Source organism: Tinamus guttatus, unplaced genomic scaffold (assembly GCF_059628265.1).
Source record: "Tinamus guttatus ecotype Peru unplaced genomic scaffold, ASM5962826v1 Tinamus_guttatus_pri_ptg000308l, whole genome shotgun sequence".
Classification (NCBI taxonomy): domain Eukaryota; kingdom Metazoa; phylum Chordata; class Aves; order Tinamiformes; family Tinamidae; genus Tinamus; species Tinamus guttatus.
Window position 1 is genome coordinate 5,486,290 of NW_028288842.1, and position 20,924 is coordinate 5,507,213.

A 20,924-nucleotide genomic window follows, 5' to 3' on the forward strand; every position below is an offset into this window, starting at 1 on the left:
AATCTGATGTTTTAAGTGCCACAACAGGTGGAGAGTTCAACATTACAAGTACAGTGGCCAGGAGACTAAATGATATTTACATCTGCATCATAAAAGTTGCTCTAACCATAAACACAGTCCTGTCAGGTGCCTATCACGGATGGTGTTATCAGACATGAATATTTAATTATAAGGAAAAGAAAATATTCTGAGCAAGAATTCTCCCTTCCCTTACAAATCTTTACTGTACATTTTTGAATGTTATCAAGCATACTAAGGTACTACTATGCTAATTCCCACTAAGCAAGTGAGCTGGAATGTCAGCCTCAATAAATTTTCAATAGCAGCACATGAAACTATTTTTTTTAATCCTCTACCAATACTGGTGGAAGATTCTAGAGGACAAGCATGAAATGCTTTCCATGAAAAATTCATTTGAAGACTTTTACTAAAAGATACTTTTGTGTCTTGGAAGCCTATTGCCATCCCATTTTCTAACTAAAAAAAAAAAAAAATCACTCTGGTAACATTTATCTATCTAGAACATGGCTGTTTTATGGAGCTCCATTCTACCCCTAGTAATATAAAACCAACCCCTCCCACACGTGCACAGATACTGTAAATCTGTTATTTCTACCCTTCCTCAACAAAGAGGAACTTCTGTGGATGCAAAATCCACACTAGCTAGGGATGATTTAAAGTCTTCAAGTCAAGATCCTCACAAATAATTGTTTTCAAGCTGCTGAATGAAGTCCCGGTATCAGCCCTGACTTTATCTGAGTCCATTTTTTTCATTCACAGAAATCTGTATGACAGATAATGCCAAGGTGGCACAAGCTCCAGGCCAGGAATGGGGATTTACAGAATTTAAGCAACTTTGTCACTGATTGGACACGATCCACCAAGAAATTTGCTCTGTCCTGTGAAGAGGCAGCAGGCGTGCAAACTCTCCCCGTGCCATCCTGCCAAGGGCCGCTAGTTATGACCTGGCAAAACCACTTCAGCGGGCCAGAGGGGAGTCCAATTTCCGTGACCGTGCATTCTTTGGCCATGATGCTGTGACTTGCCAGCAAACAAGGCAAGCAGACTCAGCAAGGGCTGCCTGTTCTCTGGGAGCTGAGACAACCAATTCTATCCTTCGAGCCTAATGAATGCCATCGGACAGCAAAGTCTTTTGGATGCTCCCAAATGTGGGCCAGATCATAACTAGTGACACGTTCACAGTGCAAAGCTCTGCTGCCTCTTAGCACTACCTCCTCAACCTTCAATCCCAGGCAGTGTGATATCAAGACTGGGGATGTTGATTGTTGCAGCATTTCAAATACCAGGATGCCTGTGTCAGGATTTTGAGAGCATAGGATTTCCTTTCCTGAGATTTGCACCAAGATCTTTCTAAGACTCATTAAAAAGCCAATTCTTCCAGCTGCCTGATGCATTGAAGTCCACTGGGCAAGGCCATATCTCTCACATCTTAATGGAAATGTCTGACAAAACTAATATTAAAACAATATTGTTTAAAAATTAATAGGTTAGGAAATAACTTTTCACAAGTCAGCAGGATTTATAGTCGCATGTTTGCATTTGAGAAAACCATTATATAATTTGACTTCCTTATTCAAAGGCATGACAAAATAAGTTATTACAGAAACATTTCACAGCTTTAGGGTCCAGTCCTGCTCCTACCAATTTTAATGACAATCCGGTATTTGGGTGCAGTTTCTTACGAGTCTTAAATGCTATGGATTTCTTGGTCTAGCTAGGCTTCCATTTAGAGCCAACTACCATACCCAAATACCATGAGAAAAGCAACTGTTGCAGCGTGTCTAGCCAAATTGGGAGCAGGAAATACCAGGAGTCTCACATCATGAGAATGTTTGCCATTATGAGCTTTCCAGCCCAGTATTGAGAACCTAAAATTGTGGGGCAGTTCAGAAAAGGAGACAAACTTTGTTTGCTAATTTGATTAAAACCTAAAGTTTGAGGGCCAGATTCTGGTCACAATATACTCTTGTGTTGCATAATTACAGAAGCACAAATCTGGCTCTGTAGAGACATGGTACTCATTCAGCATCTTGTTCATTTTACGCTCCTACCTTCTTACCTGAATATACATTTGAAAAAAAGGTCTTGTTAAATTTGGATATACTTTAAAGGGGAAAGATGGGAACCTGATCATCTTGACTCTGTTTGCAGCTTGACACTGACATTTTTTCTTCCCGAGGCAGGAAGCAACAACAGATACTTTTAAAAATGACAAATCATTCTGAACACTGATTTTGATAAATGTGTAATTGCAATTTTTTCTTCCAAGGCAGCAAGCAACAACATAGATTTTAAAAAATGAGAAATCTAGAATGATTATTCAAGAATGACTGATTCTGAATGCTTATTTTGATACACGTACAAGGGATCTACTTTTCAGCAGACTGGTTTTCAGCATTGTACCAGGAATGGGGGGCTCTTGAGTCGCTTTTAAAAGTCCTACCAATTTCCTGGAAGAATCCAGCCTTGTGGGCATGGTTTAAAAGGATGAGAGGAGCTCCAGAGAGAGTTGAGTAAGCTCCACATAAGCACAAGCATGACAATTGCATCTCAGGTATCCCCCTCAACATGTTTGCAGCTATACTAGAGCCCCCTTTTTAAAACTACTTACAATATTCAAAGATTTTCTGCAACACTCAGTATTGCAGACTGATTCTGTTGTGCGAAGGTTCTCACACAACCAATCTCTAAATTTTGGCACAGCTCTTTCTTCTAGTTTTATAATCAAAGTCTATAAAGCAGAGAAACTGCTAAGTTTTTCTAAAGCAGTGTTCATCTCCATTACTTCATTCACTTTTTCAATCTCACCTGTACCTTACTTAACAAATAACACTGGACAATTGAGTCAGACAACTATATATAAAACATCATCACATGATTTGCCGTCACCTACCCATGAGGATAAGCTAAGCATTTATTGTCTGTTGTGAATTAATGGAGCTGTGCCAGGTCTGCACAGGACACAGGTCTGCACCTGCTGTCACCACACAGCAGCAAAAGCTCCAGCCCTCAGGGCTCCACAGCAATTGCACAGGCAGCAAGCTGACCTTTACCAAATCTCTATGCTGTGACTCTCCTTCAGCTATTCAGACCCAGATGAACCCAAATGAGTCCCAGCCTGCAAGGTCTTGCCCAATCTCACTGTGCAATTAGAATCAGTGGTTATTTTGATACCTGCTGTATTGAATGGATAACACAGGTGCTACGTAACACTGAGCATGTCTTTCTGCTGCAGTCTGAGTGTAAATGGCTCCCAAATCTTATTTACTTACCATACAGTAAAACACCATGGCACCAGCTCCTGTGTTTACAGTGGAAATGCAATGCAGTAAATTTTGTAGAATTTCTCTTCAAAACAAAAGAAGAATCTTGGGTATGCATGGTTTATATTATGGGACATTGCAGTTTGGGGAAAATCATTAGTTAAGGCAGTCAGGTGGCCAAAGGGCCAAAGGCCAAAGATTATTATTATTATTACTGGTATGAGAGTAGGTCTCAGTCACAGGGAAAAAGTTCACAGTAAAGTGGGAGGAAACTAGGGAAGATGATTAGTTGACACAGTCTTGAAAAATCTATCCCTAGAGTCCAAATCATCCTTGTATTACTGACTGAACCAAGCTTCACTGAACATTTGTTCTGTTTATGACAAACAGGACTTGGTTCTGAGACCCTAGGAGCAAAACACTTAAACATACACTTAATGTTAAGTACATAAGTAGCTTCATCCCAGTTATTTCAGCAAGATTGCCCATGTTCCTAGGGTGAGGCACATACTTAAGTACTATGCTGAACAAGTAACTTTCAGGTATATGGCCCTTTTTTATTTTCTTATCTCAAGTTTCCTTACAGCATCTAAATGAATGGTTTAAGTTTTACCTGATCTTTTTTGGAGGTAGGTCGAAGCTTCTCATCTTGTACCTTTTCCTTCTGAACTTCCACTTTAACCTCTTTTTCTTCCCCCTTGGTTTTGGGTTTTTTAATAATATTTAAGATGAACACATTGAGCATTCCCTTTGTGCCTGTGCTTTTCCACACCATGCTCATGTACCAGTCCAGCGTGCATCTGCATCTCCTCCACAAGCTGCTGTGCCACATCTCCATGTGCAGCTGTGTTCCCTCCCTCCTCCCCAAGAGCTCCCATTCCCCGGCCTCGGCCTTCCTCCCTCGCGTGGCATCATGCTCATGTCCCAGCAGAGAGCCCCCTCACTTGGGACTGCACTTAACATACACGTTCCTCACACCGAGCTTACCAGGTGCTCACCTATTTTGCATCACTCTGTGCCTGCCCAAACCTCATGTGTACTGCATCAGGCCAGCTTACAACAATAAATAAAGATGGCAGCAAAAAAAACATGCAGAGGTCTGAACATGCAAAATTTTCTCCGTACAGTGGAGTTAGGTTAGGTGTGTTGCATACTGCATTGTCGATAAGCAGAAATAAGGGACTTTAGTTTAAAAAGAGAGAGCGAGGAAGAGCGTAAGTATTAGTCATTTAAATGCAGTAGTAGAAATGTGAGGAAATTCCAATCCAATCTTTTTTTTTTCTTGCATTACATTTCTCACAAATCACAGGTGTCTTTGTTTTGGTGCAAAATGTTTACTGTACCTGTTTTCTTAGGAAAGCTGCTTTAGGTTTTTCCTCTTGTACTTTCTTCTCTTTTACCTGTTTATCTTCTATTTTCTTTTCTTCCATTTTTTTCTCTTCTACCTTTTTTTTTTCCTTTAATTTCTCTGCTTCTAACTTAGCCTTTTCTTCAGCTGCCTTCTTTTCCTGTTCTGCCTTAGCCCTTGCTCTTTCTTCAGCTGCCCTTTTCTCCTCTTCTGCCTTAGCCCTTGCTCTTTCTTCAGCTACCCTCTTCTCCTCTTCTGCCTTAGCCTTTGCTCTTTCCTCAGCTGCCCTCTTCTCCTCTTCTGCCTTAGCCCTCTCCCTTTCCTCAGCTGCCCTCTTCTCCTCTTCTGCCTTAGCCCTCTCTCTCTCCTCAGCTGCCCTCTTTTCTTCCTCTGCTTTCTGTTTTTCTTCAGCTGCCCTCTTTTCTTCCTCTGCTTTTAACCTCTCCCTTTCTTCTGCCTCAAGTTTCTCCCTTTCTTCTGCTTTCTTCCTTTCTTCCTCAGCCTTTTCCTTTTCTTCTTCTCTAAGCTTATCTACAGCCTCTTCTTCTCCCTTCTGCTCCCCTTCCAGCACAGCATTAGTATCATTCTCTGCTTTGTGTTCCTCTGCATTTACAGCTAGATTTTTTATTTCTACTGCCTCTTCTTTATCTACGGGTTTTTCTATTGTCACATCTACCTGATTTTCCTCTACAGGTACCTCCTTTGGTTTCTCCTCTTGTATCTCCTCTTTGTCTTTTTCTTCTTTTTTTTCCTCTTCTTCTCCATCTTGCCTCCAGTTGTTCCTCTGGTGTGACTTGGTGATCGTTTCTGTTTCCTCAATCTCATAGCGTCCTCGACGTGTTTCATCCTTTTCCTCTTTCCCTGTGGTCTCGTTTTCTTCCACGTTGTTTACTTCTTTCCTGCTTGGTAGTGACAAGCTCTCATCTGTGATCGTTGGGTCAAATTCCTTTTGGCGTTCTAGGGCTTCCTGAAGACGTTTTTGACGTCTCTCCTCCCTTCTTGCCAGTCTCTCCAAGAATGCAGCATCATCATCTGTTCCACCTGTGGTTGTAGTACGTTTGGTTTCCTCTTCTGTCACGCTACATAAAAGCGACAACTTTGCATTAAAAAAGCCTTTCTAACAAAGTATTAACTGTTTCTAGAAGAAAGTTTACTGCATCATTCCCTGATGTGGAAACAGAATAGATTGAGTACTTTGAAATTTAGCAAATGGATTCTGAGGATTAATTTGACTTTCCTACATGGATAGGAATATGAGTGTTTACACTGTCATCCTGAAAAGGATCCCTTCCAGCTGTGCTCCAACAGCTGCTGAAGTCCCGGGGAATCTTACAGACTTCAATGGGTATGGACTGGTCCCTGATGCTTGGAACAGCTGAAATATAAACAGGCCTGAAAAATTGATCCTCTCAAACTGCATCTGATAACAGAACACTTAGAAGACCTCAGCTTGCTTTAAGGACCCCTTCCTTCATCTTGACCTGATGCAAAATTCTTTGTCTTATTCACAAATGTCTTCCTACCAGACAAAATACCTGAAGATGCTACTCAAGCAAGACACCCTCTGACTTCAGTGACCATCTCTAGCAATGAGAAGGTTGCTACTCCTGTTCAGCAACAATATCCACAGGCAGTCCATCGTGAAAAAATTTGTCAGTTTACAGTGAGGTGAAGTTGTGATTATTTGCAGGACATGTATCTCTTTAAAAAATGGGACCTAAGTTGAGACATGCCACTTAACACTGGCAGGTAGGAGAACTGGATTTCACTTTCAGTCTCTAATTTTTTGACTTCTTCAAAATTCAGCTAATTCTCCTATGTTCAGGTTTCCTTCCTCCTTCTAACTGCTTTTATTGTTTTTACTTTATACTGGAAAAAGATTGTTGCCTGCAATCATGTCTTGCTGCTTTTTAAAATCTATATCCATTCTGCTTGTATGTAATAGAATGCTACCATGAGTCAGCAATATGCCCTTGTGGCGAAGAAGGCCAATTGGATCCTGGCCTGGATTAGAAGGAGCATTGCCAGCAGGTTAAGGGAGGGGATCCTGCCCCTCTGCTCAGCTCTGGTGAGGCCGCACCTGGAGTATTGGGTGCAGTTCTGGGCCCCCTCCCATACAAGAGGGACGTGGAGCTTCTTGAGAAGGTCCACTGTAGAGCAATAAAGATGATTAAGGGACTGGATCTTATGAGGAAAGACTAAGCGAGCTGGGCCTCTTTAGCCTAGAGAAGATCGAAAGGAGATGTGATCAATATGTACCTGAGAGGAGAATGTAAACAGGATGGGGCCAAACTCTTTTCGGTGGTGGCCCATGACAGGACAAGGGGTAATGGGTACAAATTGAAACACACAAAGTTCCATCTCTATGTGAGGAAGAACTTCTTTCTTGTGAGGGTGACAGAGCCCTGGAACAGGCTACCCAGAGAGATTGTGGAGTCTCCTTCTCTGGAGATCTTCCAAACCTGCCTGGATGCCACCCTGCGCCACGTGCTGTAGGTGTCCCTGCTGGAGTAGGGGGGTTGGACTAGATGATCTCTAGAGATCCCTTCCAATCTCAACCATTCTGCGATTCTGCTACCTGGGATTAATATTTGATTTACCAAGGCATATTTACGGTTTCTTCATCAAATGTTACGTGCACTTGTCATTACAAGGATGTACTATGGACTATGAGGAACTTTGTGGAGCCAGATATAAAGTATATACTTTATATACTTGTATGTACTACAACCTATCCACAGACCAGATATGCAAGTCTGAGAGAAGCTACCAGCAGGATGCACTGTAGGTATTTCCCCTCATGAGTGCCAAGTGAGTTATCCCAACAGCCCTGAGCACACTTAGTAAATAAATATGGGAATGGGTCATGCCCAGTCTTAGTGATATTCCCACTTGGCTGTGGTTTGGTACTCCTCACAGTGTTTGGTACTCATAAGAGCGAAGCTGGCAAACCTGGAACTCAAGATTTAAGTAGAAGAATAAAGAACTTCAAAATATGCCTCTCCTCTGAACAAAAAGTATCATTGACTCATCAGTAAATGGCATTAAAGGTTTACCTGTTTTGGGCATTAACTTCTGATTTCTCTGTTACTTCCCCTGATAGATCGCCCTCTTCCTTTTGCCGCAGTCTCTCCTGTCGAGCCCGTCGGCGACGTTCTCTAGCAGCTTCTTCCTCATCATCATCGTTTCTCTGGTAGGATAGCCTGCAACAGAACATTAGGAAGAGATAAATAAAGGGGCTGTAGCTTGTAGGACAGTGTCACTCTAAAACTACAAAAAGGATTTGACCTGAGCTCCATTAGGGTGGCTGCTCCAGTTTTGGAGCTCGATTTTGTTTTCCCTTTTCCAAAATGATCATAAAATAGTCATAGCAAAGGCAATGCCTGCACTGTACTGTCAGTTTGCTCTTGGAAGATACCCCAGTTCTACAGTAAATCAAGCATCCTGTGGGACTGCATCATGCACACAACACCGTCTGAGCAGACTCAAGCCCACGTAACTGAAACTCGTCACAACTGAGCAACCTTTCAGTAGCCTCCATCAAATATAACACTATTATCATGATGACATTATACCAAAAATGAAAGACTAGAAAAGCAGGGACATATATATATGACAGTGCTTCTCTCAGTATTCAGTTTTGAGTGTCAAACATCTGATACCTATGAAAGTTTTTTGAACCTGAAGCCCCGTCAGGCCAAATCACACAAGATCTCCACTGTGACAAGAGCCTACAGCTGAGAACCCACAGTGTTCATTTAACCCACCATTACAATTAGTTTGATCCTACTTGAAAAAGAAAGCAATATATCACAATCCTAATAATCCTGTGGCCCATTCAAATCTTTGCTGAAGTTCGCTATTACTGCGTGAGATGAAGGGAAGGGCCTGCATTCCTGATTCCTTTTTTTTTTTTTTTCTTTTGTGCAGAGAAAGGGAAATAGGAAGCTAACATATGCCAAACCCAATCAGGCCATTTGTTTATCTTGCTTCCAGCAATGATCTGATATACGATGGTAAGAGATCACCCTTCCGTATATGGTCACCCATTTAAGCTAGCTGTACAGCAATGCACACAAAACTCTTCATATGTTCAAAGCAAGCACTATTAAAGTTTGTGTTTCAAAGAATATTTTAACATTAAAATCAATAGAAACGTTTTGATTTACTCATAAATCAAGCTGTCTGTGTTCTAAATCTCTCTCACTGCCTTCTCATGATATTTTTACATAGGCACTGCTTTGCTTTGCTTTAAAAAAGAAGAGTGAAAGCACAGCTTCGGCAGAAATGCAACTGCCCCAATTTTTCTTTTAAGATTAAAATTGGAAGTTAAAAAAACAAAGTGGCTGAGGGTAGAGCTGAACCATTTGCCAGAGCTTGAATAGCATTTTCATCCTGTGCAACTCTTCTTGGCCTTAGTGCTCTGAGGCTCTGATTTGCTATTTTCATGTTCCACTTCAAGAGCTTTAAGTTTTCTCCTTGCACAAAACAGCACCTCTCAAAGAGAATGACAACCATGAGCAGAATGACCATAAAGCATTGTGCTAGGAAAAGAGAGAAGAAATAGAAAAAAAAAGCAGTACAGGTGAGGTGAGACAGGAAAGGCAAGGAAAAATACTTTCTACCATTTGAAAATAATTTAAACGGGGATCAATAATTCATTCAGAAACATATAGAACAGAAAGCATATGACTACAACAATAAGCTGGTCTCCTATCTGCAGGAAAAAAGACTCTGAAATAAAAATGCACTGGCAAACTGACCATAGAAATCCCAGTCACTAGTAGGACATTCTGTCTGCAAGAAGCCTGTGATCTTTTTATTTCTGAACTCGAAATACACAGGACCTTTGTTTTTAGCCTATGGCAGCTGGATAATAGTCATGAGTAAGTCAATTCCCATCACCTATGGCTCAGGGGTTGTCTGTGGTGAGACCAGAGGAGGTTGAAGTAGTTTATCCTCCTGCGTGCATCCACATAGAACATTCCTAGACAGCGCAGAGAACAACCATTTCTTAATGTCTTTTAAAACTACCAGCTGCTCAGAAAACTAAAAGAAGGGACTAAATAAATAAATAAACCGAATAAAACCAATACATATTTGCTGTCCTTGGACACATCACATAAATCCTCTGATAACAAAGCTGACAGTCTTTTTCAAAGTCCTTCTAAGCACATCCATTCTCTCACTGCACATGACAGTGGTTTCTTACAGCAGGCAAGCACACCAAGATAGTGGGCACTACCCATAATGATCATCCTAAGTATTCGGTTTTGTTCAACATTATAGGCATGTAACACACCTACAGTATCTGATGGAAATATCAATATCAATAACTAATATCAATTTTATATTTCTGCATCACACTTTCTCTAAAATTACCTTAAATCACCTCCCAGATTGTCTTCCTAAGGGCTGCTTTACTTAACTCAGAAATGAAAGTTCTTCCTGAACAGACCTGAGCAGTCCTCATAACACTAACTGTAATGCAAACAGTAAGACAAACAGAAAGAATTCACAGCCCCTCCACTCATCCATTCTGTATTGCAAGAAGACTCACCCTCACTCATGCGCTCTCCCACTCTTATAGCTCTCCCTAGCTATATAGCACAAGCAAAATTAATTTGGGAGCTCTTCAGAGCACTTCTGATACTCACCTATGTGTTTAAACATTCATTATGCCCAGAGAAATAAGAAACAAATAATTAAGTACGAGGCCAAAACTTCAGCTCCATTTATCAGATAGATGGAAATCTAATGATCCATGCTGGCCACCCTTGGTATTTCTCCATCCTTGGAGAAAAGTCTTTGCATGCAAATGTCTCACTACAGTTAGCTGTTCCACCTATCCCAAGCAATGAGAGAACAGCATGATGTCAAAGAGATATGCCAAGCCTTCTGACACGTGTTACCTCCTATTAACAATTCAGATGAAAAGATGACTTGGAAACCATCCTTCACCTTGCTACCAAAGATAATACACTCTTGATCTAACTTGCAAAAAAAAAAAAAAAAAAAAAGAAAAAAGCATATTGTTGGCTGCTTTTCTTGTCACCCCCTTCCTGTTTTTGACATGGGAAAAGAGACTGTAAACTGTGTGTAAGTCCTTCTGCTGATAAAGCATTTGCACCAATGTCTATCATATTCCACATACAGCACAATTTAAATACAGGAGGCCAAGCCTTGCAGCAGGACCCTTCCCACCACAGTAGGTAGGAATAACATGTTGCAACAGATACTCCAGCCAAATGAGTGGACAAGATAATTTTACATCTCCAGGAGTGAAACCTGTTGAAGTCAGCAAGAAATCTCCTGATTACTTCAGTAAGATCAAAACATTACCTTCAGGCTGAACGTGCAAATTCTGCAGACTAGGGCTGTAGGTAACTCTGCTGGACTGTGAATACAAGCAATGGGGCTATCTATCACAGAATTTGTTCTGAGTGGTTCTGCATTCCATGAATTTCATGTTGAGTGTTAAATGTGGATGAAGTTATAACCCAGCAAGAAACTTGGTAATGGCTAGAACAATGAGACTGAAACTATTTCACACAATTCAGTTCCAACTGGTTCCCACTTGGAACCATCAGTCAGCTCAAACATTATCTGAGGCACATCAGTTTTAGAGTTTCTTGACTAGTAATATTACATTACTATTACCGTCAGTTTTATGGCAGCACGGAAATTTCCTGATCAAATTCAGAGGCCTGTTACAGTAGGCATTTATAGATATATGGGAAAATTTGGTCTCTCTTCTAAACAGTGTCTGTTCTGATTAATGAGAAATTTAATAAACTGCAGAACTACCTGCCCACCATCAGTTGTAAGCTAAATCTGGTGTTTCTAAATTCTTTTCCATTTTTCATAATGTACTTTAAAAAATCAATTATCATGTAGTCCAATATGCAACAAAACATACATAGAACTGTCCCCCAAGACGTATTTCAGTTAGATGCAATTGTATCTATAAAGCAAGCACTTTCCAGCACACCTTTATTGTCAGGAAGCCTGTATGGTCTGCACGCTACATGTATTACAGAGTGATTTCCTCTGTGGTGCAGCCCAAGAAATGAGATCACTCATGCTGTTAGCAAACTACTGTGTCTCTACTTGCAGTCAAAGCTATTTCTAAGATCTTCAACCTTCACTACCTAGCATCACAATAGCTGGTCACATCTGTTGACCTGCAAATCTCCAAACTAATGGCAGGGTGAGGACATCAATAAAATATTCCTGATGGCAAATTTCACTGGCAAACTCGGTCTATAGAGGCTGCACTTGTTGGCCTTCTGTGCTCTTAGAAAGTCTATCTATTTACTCAGGCTTTTCCTGAAGGGATGGGTGGGGTGAGCATGGACTCAGTTATAATACACACTGGGGAGTGCTCTTTTTGTCACTGTTGATATTTGGTCAAATTTTATTTATGATTACATATGTTTTTAATCTTTTTATTGTTCATGCAATTTTTGTTATGATAGGCAGGCACACCTCAAAATGCGAATGCAAACAAGTGATCAGTGTTCACCTCCAAAACAAAACAAAACAAATGTGCACACTTCTGAAGATCATGTCCCTGTCAAGCTGTGTCAAATGCCAGCTGTATTTCACTCAAGTCATATCTAAAAATGTAGTGAATGGTGTGGGAGGTCAGTTGTGGTGAAAACTAATTCCTCTAATCATTCCTTCATGATACAGTGAGAGTTTCCAGGATTCTGTTCAATCAGAATCAAACATAATCATTTTTATGAGAGAACAAGGAGAATTTTAGTCCAAAATGTTTATGTTTCAAAAAGATGCAGTGAGTGAAAACAGCAGATGATGCTGGAGACATGCAGACATACCGCCAGAGTTCTCAGTCCAATGTTGTGCATGAACGTTGTTATTAACACTCATATTTTTCACATATTTCTCAATTTGACATGCACTCTTTTTTAACATATTGAATGTAGGAGAAAGAAATGGATAAAATTCATTTATGGTTGGAAATTAAATCCAGACAAAATAAAACTGGAAGTGAGGCATATGTTTTTCACCATGAGGATGATTACATATATTAGATATGATGGAATAGCCATCTCTTCATCTTCACATTAAGATGGATGCCTTTCTAGGATTATAGACACAGCTTGTGCATTTCCATTATTTCTTTAAGATTAGATGATACAGTGGCCCTTTTGGGGACTAAATACTGCAGTCTTCCATTTACAGAGGACATATTTCTTCTCTTTTGCTCATAGCTTGTCTCAAACAATTTTTTTTTTCAATCTTGCCAATAATACATTTTCTGAAACTACATAAGGTATATTTTCGCAGTGGGAAAATTATCCACAGAATGTATTCACCCAGTTACCTGGGAAAAATGAAAAGATTGACACCTTTCAATGCATTCTATTCTCATTATTATAGTTTTATACTACGGATTTCTCATAATTCTACTCATTTTCTATAGCTCCAAAGATGGATTTTTTTTAACTATGAGAAACAACTTACTCAAAGGGTTATCAGAAAATATTCTTTCTGTCACTTCTGTCATTCTTAGTTTGCTACTGTACCTTTAGAAGCCTTGTTTGCCTTCATCTAAAAACACCCAAAATATTAAATAATATGTATTTTAACAGTTAACTAAAATATTGTTTTGTCTGGGAAAATACACAGATCGCTTATATTAGTTAAAGATCTAACCCTGAAAATGTGACAGTAATTTCTTTTTGCATGGTAGAAGAACTAAGTATGGGAAAGAAAAAATCTTCCATTAGGCCAAGCTTGCATATATTCCTCTTTGATGTTTTTGACAGCTAAAACTTTGTTCACATGTAGGGAAGCAATAGGTGTCCTCCCCTTAACAACACGGATCTAAAGTTGTGACCAGTATGCACAGGATAGAGAAGCATAAGAAGTGATGTGCAAGCCAGTAAGTGCGAAGGAAAATGGCTCCATGTTGATATTAATGATACTTGGTGACTACCAAGTAATTCATGCCAAAAGTAGCCAAGGATTTTTTCTACTTGCTGAAGACTGCACTTGTGCCTCGAGGGTAGATCCCGGCTTCCAAAATGAACGGGGTCTTTTCAGTTCAGTAGCACAGGGTTTCCAATGCCTTGTCTACTTTCTTGCAGCCTCCTGCTCAAGGCAACCCTGTTGTTTTGGTTTTAGATTGAAGCTCTAAAACCTAAGCCTTGTAGTTGCAGCCAGGACATAATATCACTGCATCACTCTGTACAAAGGCAGAATGACTCATGCATGCGCCTACATTTTTTTTCTTCATGGCTGAAAACTGATGATCTGTTTCATAATATGAGATGCAAGCAGATTCTCCAACCACATTCAAATAACTCTGGAAAATTGCCTCAGCAATACCTCAGAATACCTCAGCAGGCAAGGCCACTAACATGAAGGGTGAAAACCTTCAGCTACTGAAACAATGTCAAATTTGCCTCCAACATATATTATATTTAAATAAAAGAGGCTTGCTGGAAAAGTCCCAGGGAAAAGCATGTAATTCTCTCAATATGTGCAGTCTATAATGCCTTGCAGTTTTACTTCATCCACAGTAGATTTGACATTGACCAGTCAGCGAGCAAGGCAGTCTATTTTAAAAAAAAAGAAAAAGGAAAATTAGCTGGGCAGAAACAGAAAACAATAAATGGACAAGTACCTTCTAGCTGATAACTATTAATTTTTTTACTATTTCGCAGAGGCTTAGTGAAATTCACCAAAAAATCTGTTTCTCTGGCAGATGACAAATGCACAAAGAAGTGTACAAAACAAGGTTACTTTTTTTCAAACTTAAAACAAGTGGGAGCAAAAACCCACATACCACTGCGGTTCATGTGGTATTTCTTGACTCTGTAGCAAATTGCTTTCTACTTGCTGCTACCACCTCCAGCTTCTAGTGCTTTATTGCAAATAGAATCCCAAATCATTTATGCCACATCCTTACCCAGTAATATTTCAGGCCCATGACTGTTGAGAATAATATGCATTTTGCCTAGCTGAGGCAAAAGCAAAGACTTACAGGATTCGCCCCAGCATATACAATTGCTACAAAGCCAAGCCATAAATTCTTTTTCTTGCGGTTTCAGGCCCCTGTATTCAACAAGGCTCTCAAGGCACTTTTTAACCTCAAATTGCTAGCTTACAGAATGTATATAAAATTAAAATCCAACTCCACCTCCTTTTTTTATTATTTCATTGCAGACAAAATTCCACCTGAACTGACCAACTTATTTAAAAAATGATGGACACTAGGATTTATAACTTAGAAAAAGATCCTGTAGGTGTTGAAAATTTGGATCTTTCAAGGAAATATATAAAAGATTTGAGGTGCAAAATCTGCATTTCCTTACATTTCCTACCTTTAGGCAAAATGACACCTCAAATGTGCTAAACTCAAACTACCAAGTTTTATTCCTGCAAGCATTTTAATCCCTACAATATTCAAATCGTAATCTGTGACAACTGTCAGAAATCTTTTTTTAAAAAAAAACAAAAACAGTTGTGGGGGAGGGAAGAGAAGGGCCCTTGTTTTGGGGGCAATTTTCTCTTCTTACTGCTGTTAGATGACACCAGGGAGGTACTGTAGGCAGTGACGCCCAGCCGACCAGGCAGGCTGGGGAAAAGCAGTGCACAGGATGCTCTGTAGCCACATGGGGAGGCCCCCAAACAGGACACTGGGAGTACAAGGACATTGTTCATGACCAACAGCAATTTCTTATATAAATATACATGTGTGTTTGCATGTGTGTGCATGTATAAATTATCAGCAGTGGAGCTGAGAAACAGTTCATTTGTGTATTTAAAAAACAAAAGGGCTCACATCATATGCAGGATAGTTTTTCCTACACATGCTGGAGTTGAAACTGTGCTGTCATGAGAAAGTGGAGCTCTGTCTTTCATTCAAGCACAACAGTTATAAAACATTTCCACAGAACTCCAAATTACTGCTGTTAAGTTTCCCTTATCTATAGCAGTGCAAGTCTTCTGATGTCACCACCTACCTTTAAATGAAAGAGTGTTTTTGATGAACAAAACCCTATCTCCTGCAGTTTCGCCTCCCCAAAAATGCAATTTTATCAAACTTCCAGACGGAGCTGAACAGGGCCCTACTATGTTCTGTACTTAGAGGAGGCATTTTGAAAGAGGTAAACGAAAGAACAGAAAGGAGGAAAAATGGAAGATTGAGTCTATTTGTTGAACAGATTTAAACAGCTTCCAGCGGAATTCTAATTGTCCCTTGGGGTTTCTTAAACTTGGGATTAGGATGCAATCATAAAGTCAGCATTTGTTACGCCTTTTTTTTTTTTTACAAAAGCCCAGTATTGCTACCTCATGGTTTGATTCTGAGGGCTGCAAGAATGTGAAGCAGGTTTTGTAGGCAAGCTCTGCTCTTGAGAGCACCCCCTCAGCCTGGCGTGCACAAACCATGAGGCTCAGAAGACATCTCGCCACCACCCCGTGGAGGCTACAGTGGCAAGAGCACATGGGGAAATTTCAGCAAGGCTCCCTTCTGAGCCAGAGGCCAAAAGGTCTGATGGAAAGAGTCAAAAGGGGAATTAGCTTCCACTCCTCTCTGCTTGGTGCCAAAATTAGCCCTGTATCTCCAGCAGATATTGTTTTCTGAAGAAAAAAAAAGTTTAAGCTTTTTCTTTTTTTTAAAGATGATTTCTGGTGTTATTTTTAAACACCAGAGCAGCATGCTGCATCCTCCCAAATCAGCAAACAGGAAAGAAACCATAGTTTCAGGAAAGCAGAAACCGAATGTTTATAATCTATACATGTGTTTCTGACCCAGAAACCCAGTCTTTTGCCTTTCAATTTCAGCTGCTCCTCCACTTTTCACCCAGATTTCCTACCTTGAAGACTTGTTTATTGCAGCACACTAGGCAATAGAGACCCTCTTAACAAATCAATGCTTGCATTTCATTGCCTCCATAAACATTACATTTTAAAAGGACATGCAAGATAACGACTATAGGTCTCTCACATAGCAATCTTCTCTAGTTTCAATTTGTATTTGCTCTGTTGAGTACAGGCAATCACTAAAATTTCTTAACTCAGAAAACCACTGGAATCGTTAGCATACAAACCAATCTCAGTTACACACGCTCTAAACCATTCATCACAAATCCCAAGGTACTCATAATCAACTTCCCGCATATATCTTATCTATTCGCCATCCATGCTGCTGAAACAAGATGTGAAACTTAAGATGAAACATGGCTTGAGTTTTCTAAGTTGACAGATCTCAATGCAGAGAATCCCTTTTTGCCTTCATGCTTTTCCTTCACTTATCTGTTAAGTGTTCCAGACAAAATGAGGAGACTACAGCGAGTGAATCCCGAAGAGAATGACACATACAGCATCACCTTGACTGGCATCAAGGACACCACTTGCCAAAAGCACTAGCCCTATCTCAAATGATTTCATTCATCACCAAAACACAGCCATATCTCGGGTGGAACAAAATGCATGTTGTGGATCTGACCCCATAACCATAATATTGGTCTCTGATCCAAGGCTGATACTGAAATTGGATAAGGATTTGAACGAACGTGGGACAGAGAAGCGGTGGGGCAGGGAGGAGGAAGTGGAGATAATGGAAGATATCCAGTATGGGACCAGTTTCACATGGCTCTCCAGCCTCCGCAGTACCAGAGCCTGGAAAACCAAGTTCCATCATGACTGACAGAAGAGTGACTGCAAGGACCATCATTACCTGGACTATACATGGTCAGGAACTCCTTCAGCCTTGCCTGAGATTTCGCCTGAAATGACTTCAAATGGTCAGAGCTCTTTACTTTTATTGCTCGATTCACCAACAGTATAGGTGTTAGCATGAGCCTGGGCTCTGCAAAGTGTCTGAACTCTATATTTCCCAGAAGATTGCAGATTGTAACTATATTACTGTTCCTAATAGCCAGACAGGTCTCTGACAATGTCTGCTGTAGCTTTCAGAAATAAAGTCTTGTGCTGTATAAACAAACTGCAAGGTATGTATTTATTTGCACACAAGGAGCCTGGAAAAGTAATTTTACCAGACAGTCATTCAGATAATCATAGAATAATCTTTTTTGCATCCACTCCTCCTGACATCAAATATGCAAGAGGAAGACACAGCCTTAACATGCCACAGCAGACTAAATATTGAAATAAACAGTGCAAACAGGAAAGCAATTGAAATGTAAGAGGAGAACATGCACTGAAACAGAATGGACCGTGAACCACTTTAGGAGGGATATGACATTACAAATATGTTCAGTGCTACAACATATGGTGAATGGAAAAAAAATAATGAAAATCACATGTCTGAAAGTTTTCTTGCACTGATTTTCCATACAGAGAAGGCAGGGATACTGTGCAGGAGGGTTTCAGGGGCAACTCATGCCTGTTCACTTTTAACATGGGCAAGCATCCGTCTCTTCCTCAGGTGTTTAAGAAATCCATCGTCAACAGCCAAGGTGATTAGGAGACGTTTTTGGTGAGATAGCAGAGGAATTACGAGTGCAGATCCTGTCTTTTGCTAACAGGATTAGGGGCAGATACATTCCATGCATCTCTGAAAGCTAATCCTGATGTGTCTTTCACCTTCATGAAAGGTAAAACTCCTTCCACAAAACAGGTCTGTACAGATATGCAAGGTCACGTACGTCATTTTAAACAGCCCACTAACATTACAATGACCTGCAGACATCATATACCAACACTGTACAATTTAAACATCTGGAAATTTGAAATGCAGCCATTGCAACTACATCTGCATAAATAAAACAAAATATTTGGACTTTAGCCTTTTAATTAGCTTTCCCTTACACTGCTCCACTGCAATCCGTATTCCAGCAGAAGATACTGCTAAGAAACTACCGAGCGGCTTACACAAAGTGAAAGAGTAGGGGAAATCAGTGGAAAACAACTCTGAAATTACAACAGGTGACCAATCACACTGGAAATCTAAAAACTAGAGTTCTTCACAAGAAGCAGAAAAACTTTTTATGGAACCTGCAATTCCAACAAAACCTGTCTCATTTCAGATATTTACTAGAAAATTATCTATGAGTCACAAGCTATTTCAAGGACATACCAAGATAAAAACTAGTAAATCAGATAAATAACCGTTTGCTTGTGCCCATGTGTCCATGTTCTGTGGACTTTTAGCGGGATACAAGCTCCTCAAGTTACTTTTAACCCAAGGAAACTGCTTTGTAGAGACTCTGTGCGAGAATATGAGACTACTTCTACAATGTATAAAGGCATGTTTCCAAATTGCATCAATTATGGTACACATTTTCTTTTTATTCTGGAACAGCAGTTGCACGCAGGGAGATATAGCCATAATAGTTATAGCAGAACAGTTCACACAGAAACCGTTCTCACAATAAATTTCCCTATGCAGACGGGCTCTTCGTGAATGGGGAGAGCTGCGTGGTATTTACCAGCTGTGTATTCACCGAAAGTTATTGATTTCTTGGTTATTTGGCAACTCTTACACTACCAGATAGCCATCCTTCCCACAACTCTACAGCCTCTCCCTAACCTTCTGAGGGCTTCATGCTCAGCAGATAAAAACTCCTCACCCCAAGCTTTCAGCCCCTTTTCTTGTTGCAACTTCAGCCTCTGGGAGAGGCAAATTATGTTCACCCTCCTCTTCCTTCTTCAGCACCTGGATTGAGAGAGAGGCCCAGAGGCACTAATCTAGATCGGACCCACAACTGACTATTTTAAAGAAACATAAATTGAAAATGCATTGTTAAACACACACACACATAGAAAAAGATGTTTAAGCCAGGGCTTCTGGTATAATGAATTATTTTCCTACAGTGAACTCAGAGGGAGGGATGGTTACTTCCCCCTGTTTTCCTATTAATATTTGGCACTCATTAACTTCTTTCCATCAAAAAGGTCACTAACTTCTTTCCGGCAAAAGGTCTCAAAATGCTTTACTGTTAATTAATTCTCATAACCCCTTCTGAATTCTGCATGGTGGGTGTTTTTATTATAACATAGTTCATGAAAGAATCAAGCCATAGATGAATGCATCCGTTTTAGCCTAAACCACACGGCAGATAAGGTTCTCCCTTTGGCTGAACTACTTCAGGCCTCGTCCAAAACCCGTTGAAGCTACCAGGAGCATTTGCAGCCCCTTCCAAAAGACCTTGTTTCAGGTACGCTCACTCCTTCCCAGGCCCATCTCCAGCAGCTGCACAGCTCTGACTCCCATTACTGAGCCTCAAAGTGTGTGAAAGCCACTGGCAGAATTGATTAGCCCGAGATGCTTTTTGCTGGCATACTCAACAAAGAGACAGACATCCTCTCCTGAGCTCCCCTAGCTCTCTGCAAGCAAGTGATAGCCTGCCTCTCCTCTGTTTAATTTCTTCCGTTGCTAGGTACTTCCAAATCAGTAGTTTACATTTTAAAGGAGAGTTGTGTGTTCTGGGAAATAGGGAGGAAAGGTTGAAAAGCTAGTTTACCTTGAGGGATATTGCGGCCATGTCACTGCGAAAACGCTTCAGGCGGCACCTGGGTCAGCATGCCTCAACACAGCCTGGCACCTCTTTGAAGCACTGGGTTGTGAACTGAGATACACTTAAGTGCCTGGAAGTATGGAAAATGGGGTTCAGAGTCCTCACCCTACCATTGGGAAAGGAGGAGTTAGCTTGCTGCCAAACCTTTCTTCTTCTCATGCTTCAACAGGTGCAAAGAGTCAGCTCGGTGAAGCAGGATTCCCAAAGTGTGATTCAGTGAGAAAATATCAGCCCTTGCCATAGAGATTTTAGTCATGCAGAAACTCCAGAAAAACATAACATCCGAAGGCTCTTGTGCACACTGGTCTCTCAACCTTCCTCACTGCTACAGCGTAGATGGGACTGACCTGAACATCAGCCAAGCACTCCCACCCCGACTCTTGATCTACCTCAAGAGTCAAAGATGAAACATTTCCTGTCTCATTTGCACCGTATAATACAAAAGAGTGTTTTAGGAAGCAATTAGGACTGCCGAACATCAGGACAGTATTTACGCAGCAGATGGATACTTAGTGATGGCTCAGAGAACAGACTTTACATTTGGTCCAGGTAAGCTTGTCGTGGTTTGTCCTAGTATCCTCCTTCTGGCAAGCCACAGTAACTATCCACATAAGCACATCAACCCCAGTACAATTAAGAGACAATTCAATTTATCCCATTATGAAAGCTCTTGTGGAATTTAAGACATATATCTGGAAAGATACAGCCAAAAAGCGGGTACTGGGTGGACAAATCTGTTTAATATTCTTTTGTAGATAAATAAATAATAAAATC

At 40.5% G+C, this 20,924-nt stretch overlaps 1 protein-coding gene across 7 annotated transcripts in view; it reads right to left on the bottom strand.

The window, feature by feature from the left end:
* The window catches only part of CALD1 (caldesmon 1), a 111,335-nt gene that overhangs the window by 21,636 nt on the left and 68,775 nt on the right, over positions 1-20,924 (bottom strand). For 6 of the 7 annotated variants that reach the window (XM_088528439.1, XM_088528441.1, XM_088528436.1 and 3 more), the window contains 2 exons: positions 7,689-7,835; positions 5,303-5,711 (listed from right to left, as the gene is read on the bottom strand). In XM_088528439.1, coding sequence (XP_088384565.1) covers positions 5,303-5,711; positions 7,689-7,835 — 556 coding nt within the window. Of the gene's footprint in view, positions 1-3,897; positions 3,982-4,627; positions 5,712-7,688; positions 7,836-20,924 lie in introns of all 7 variants that reach the window. The other variant, XM_088528443.1, reaches the window with a different exon arrangement.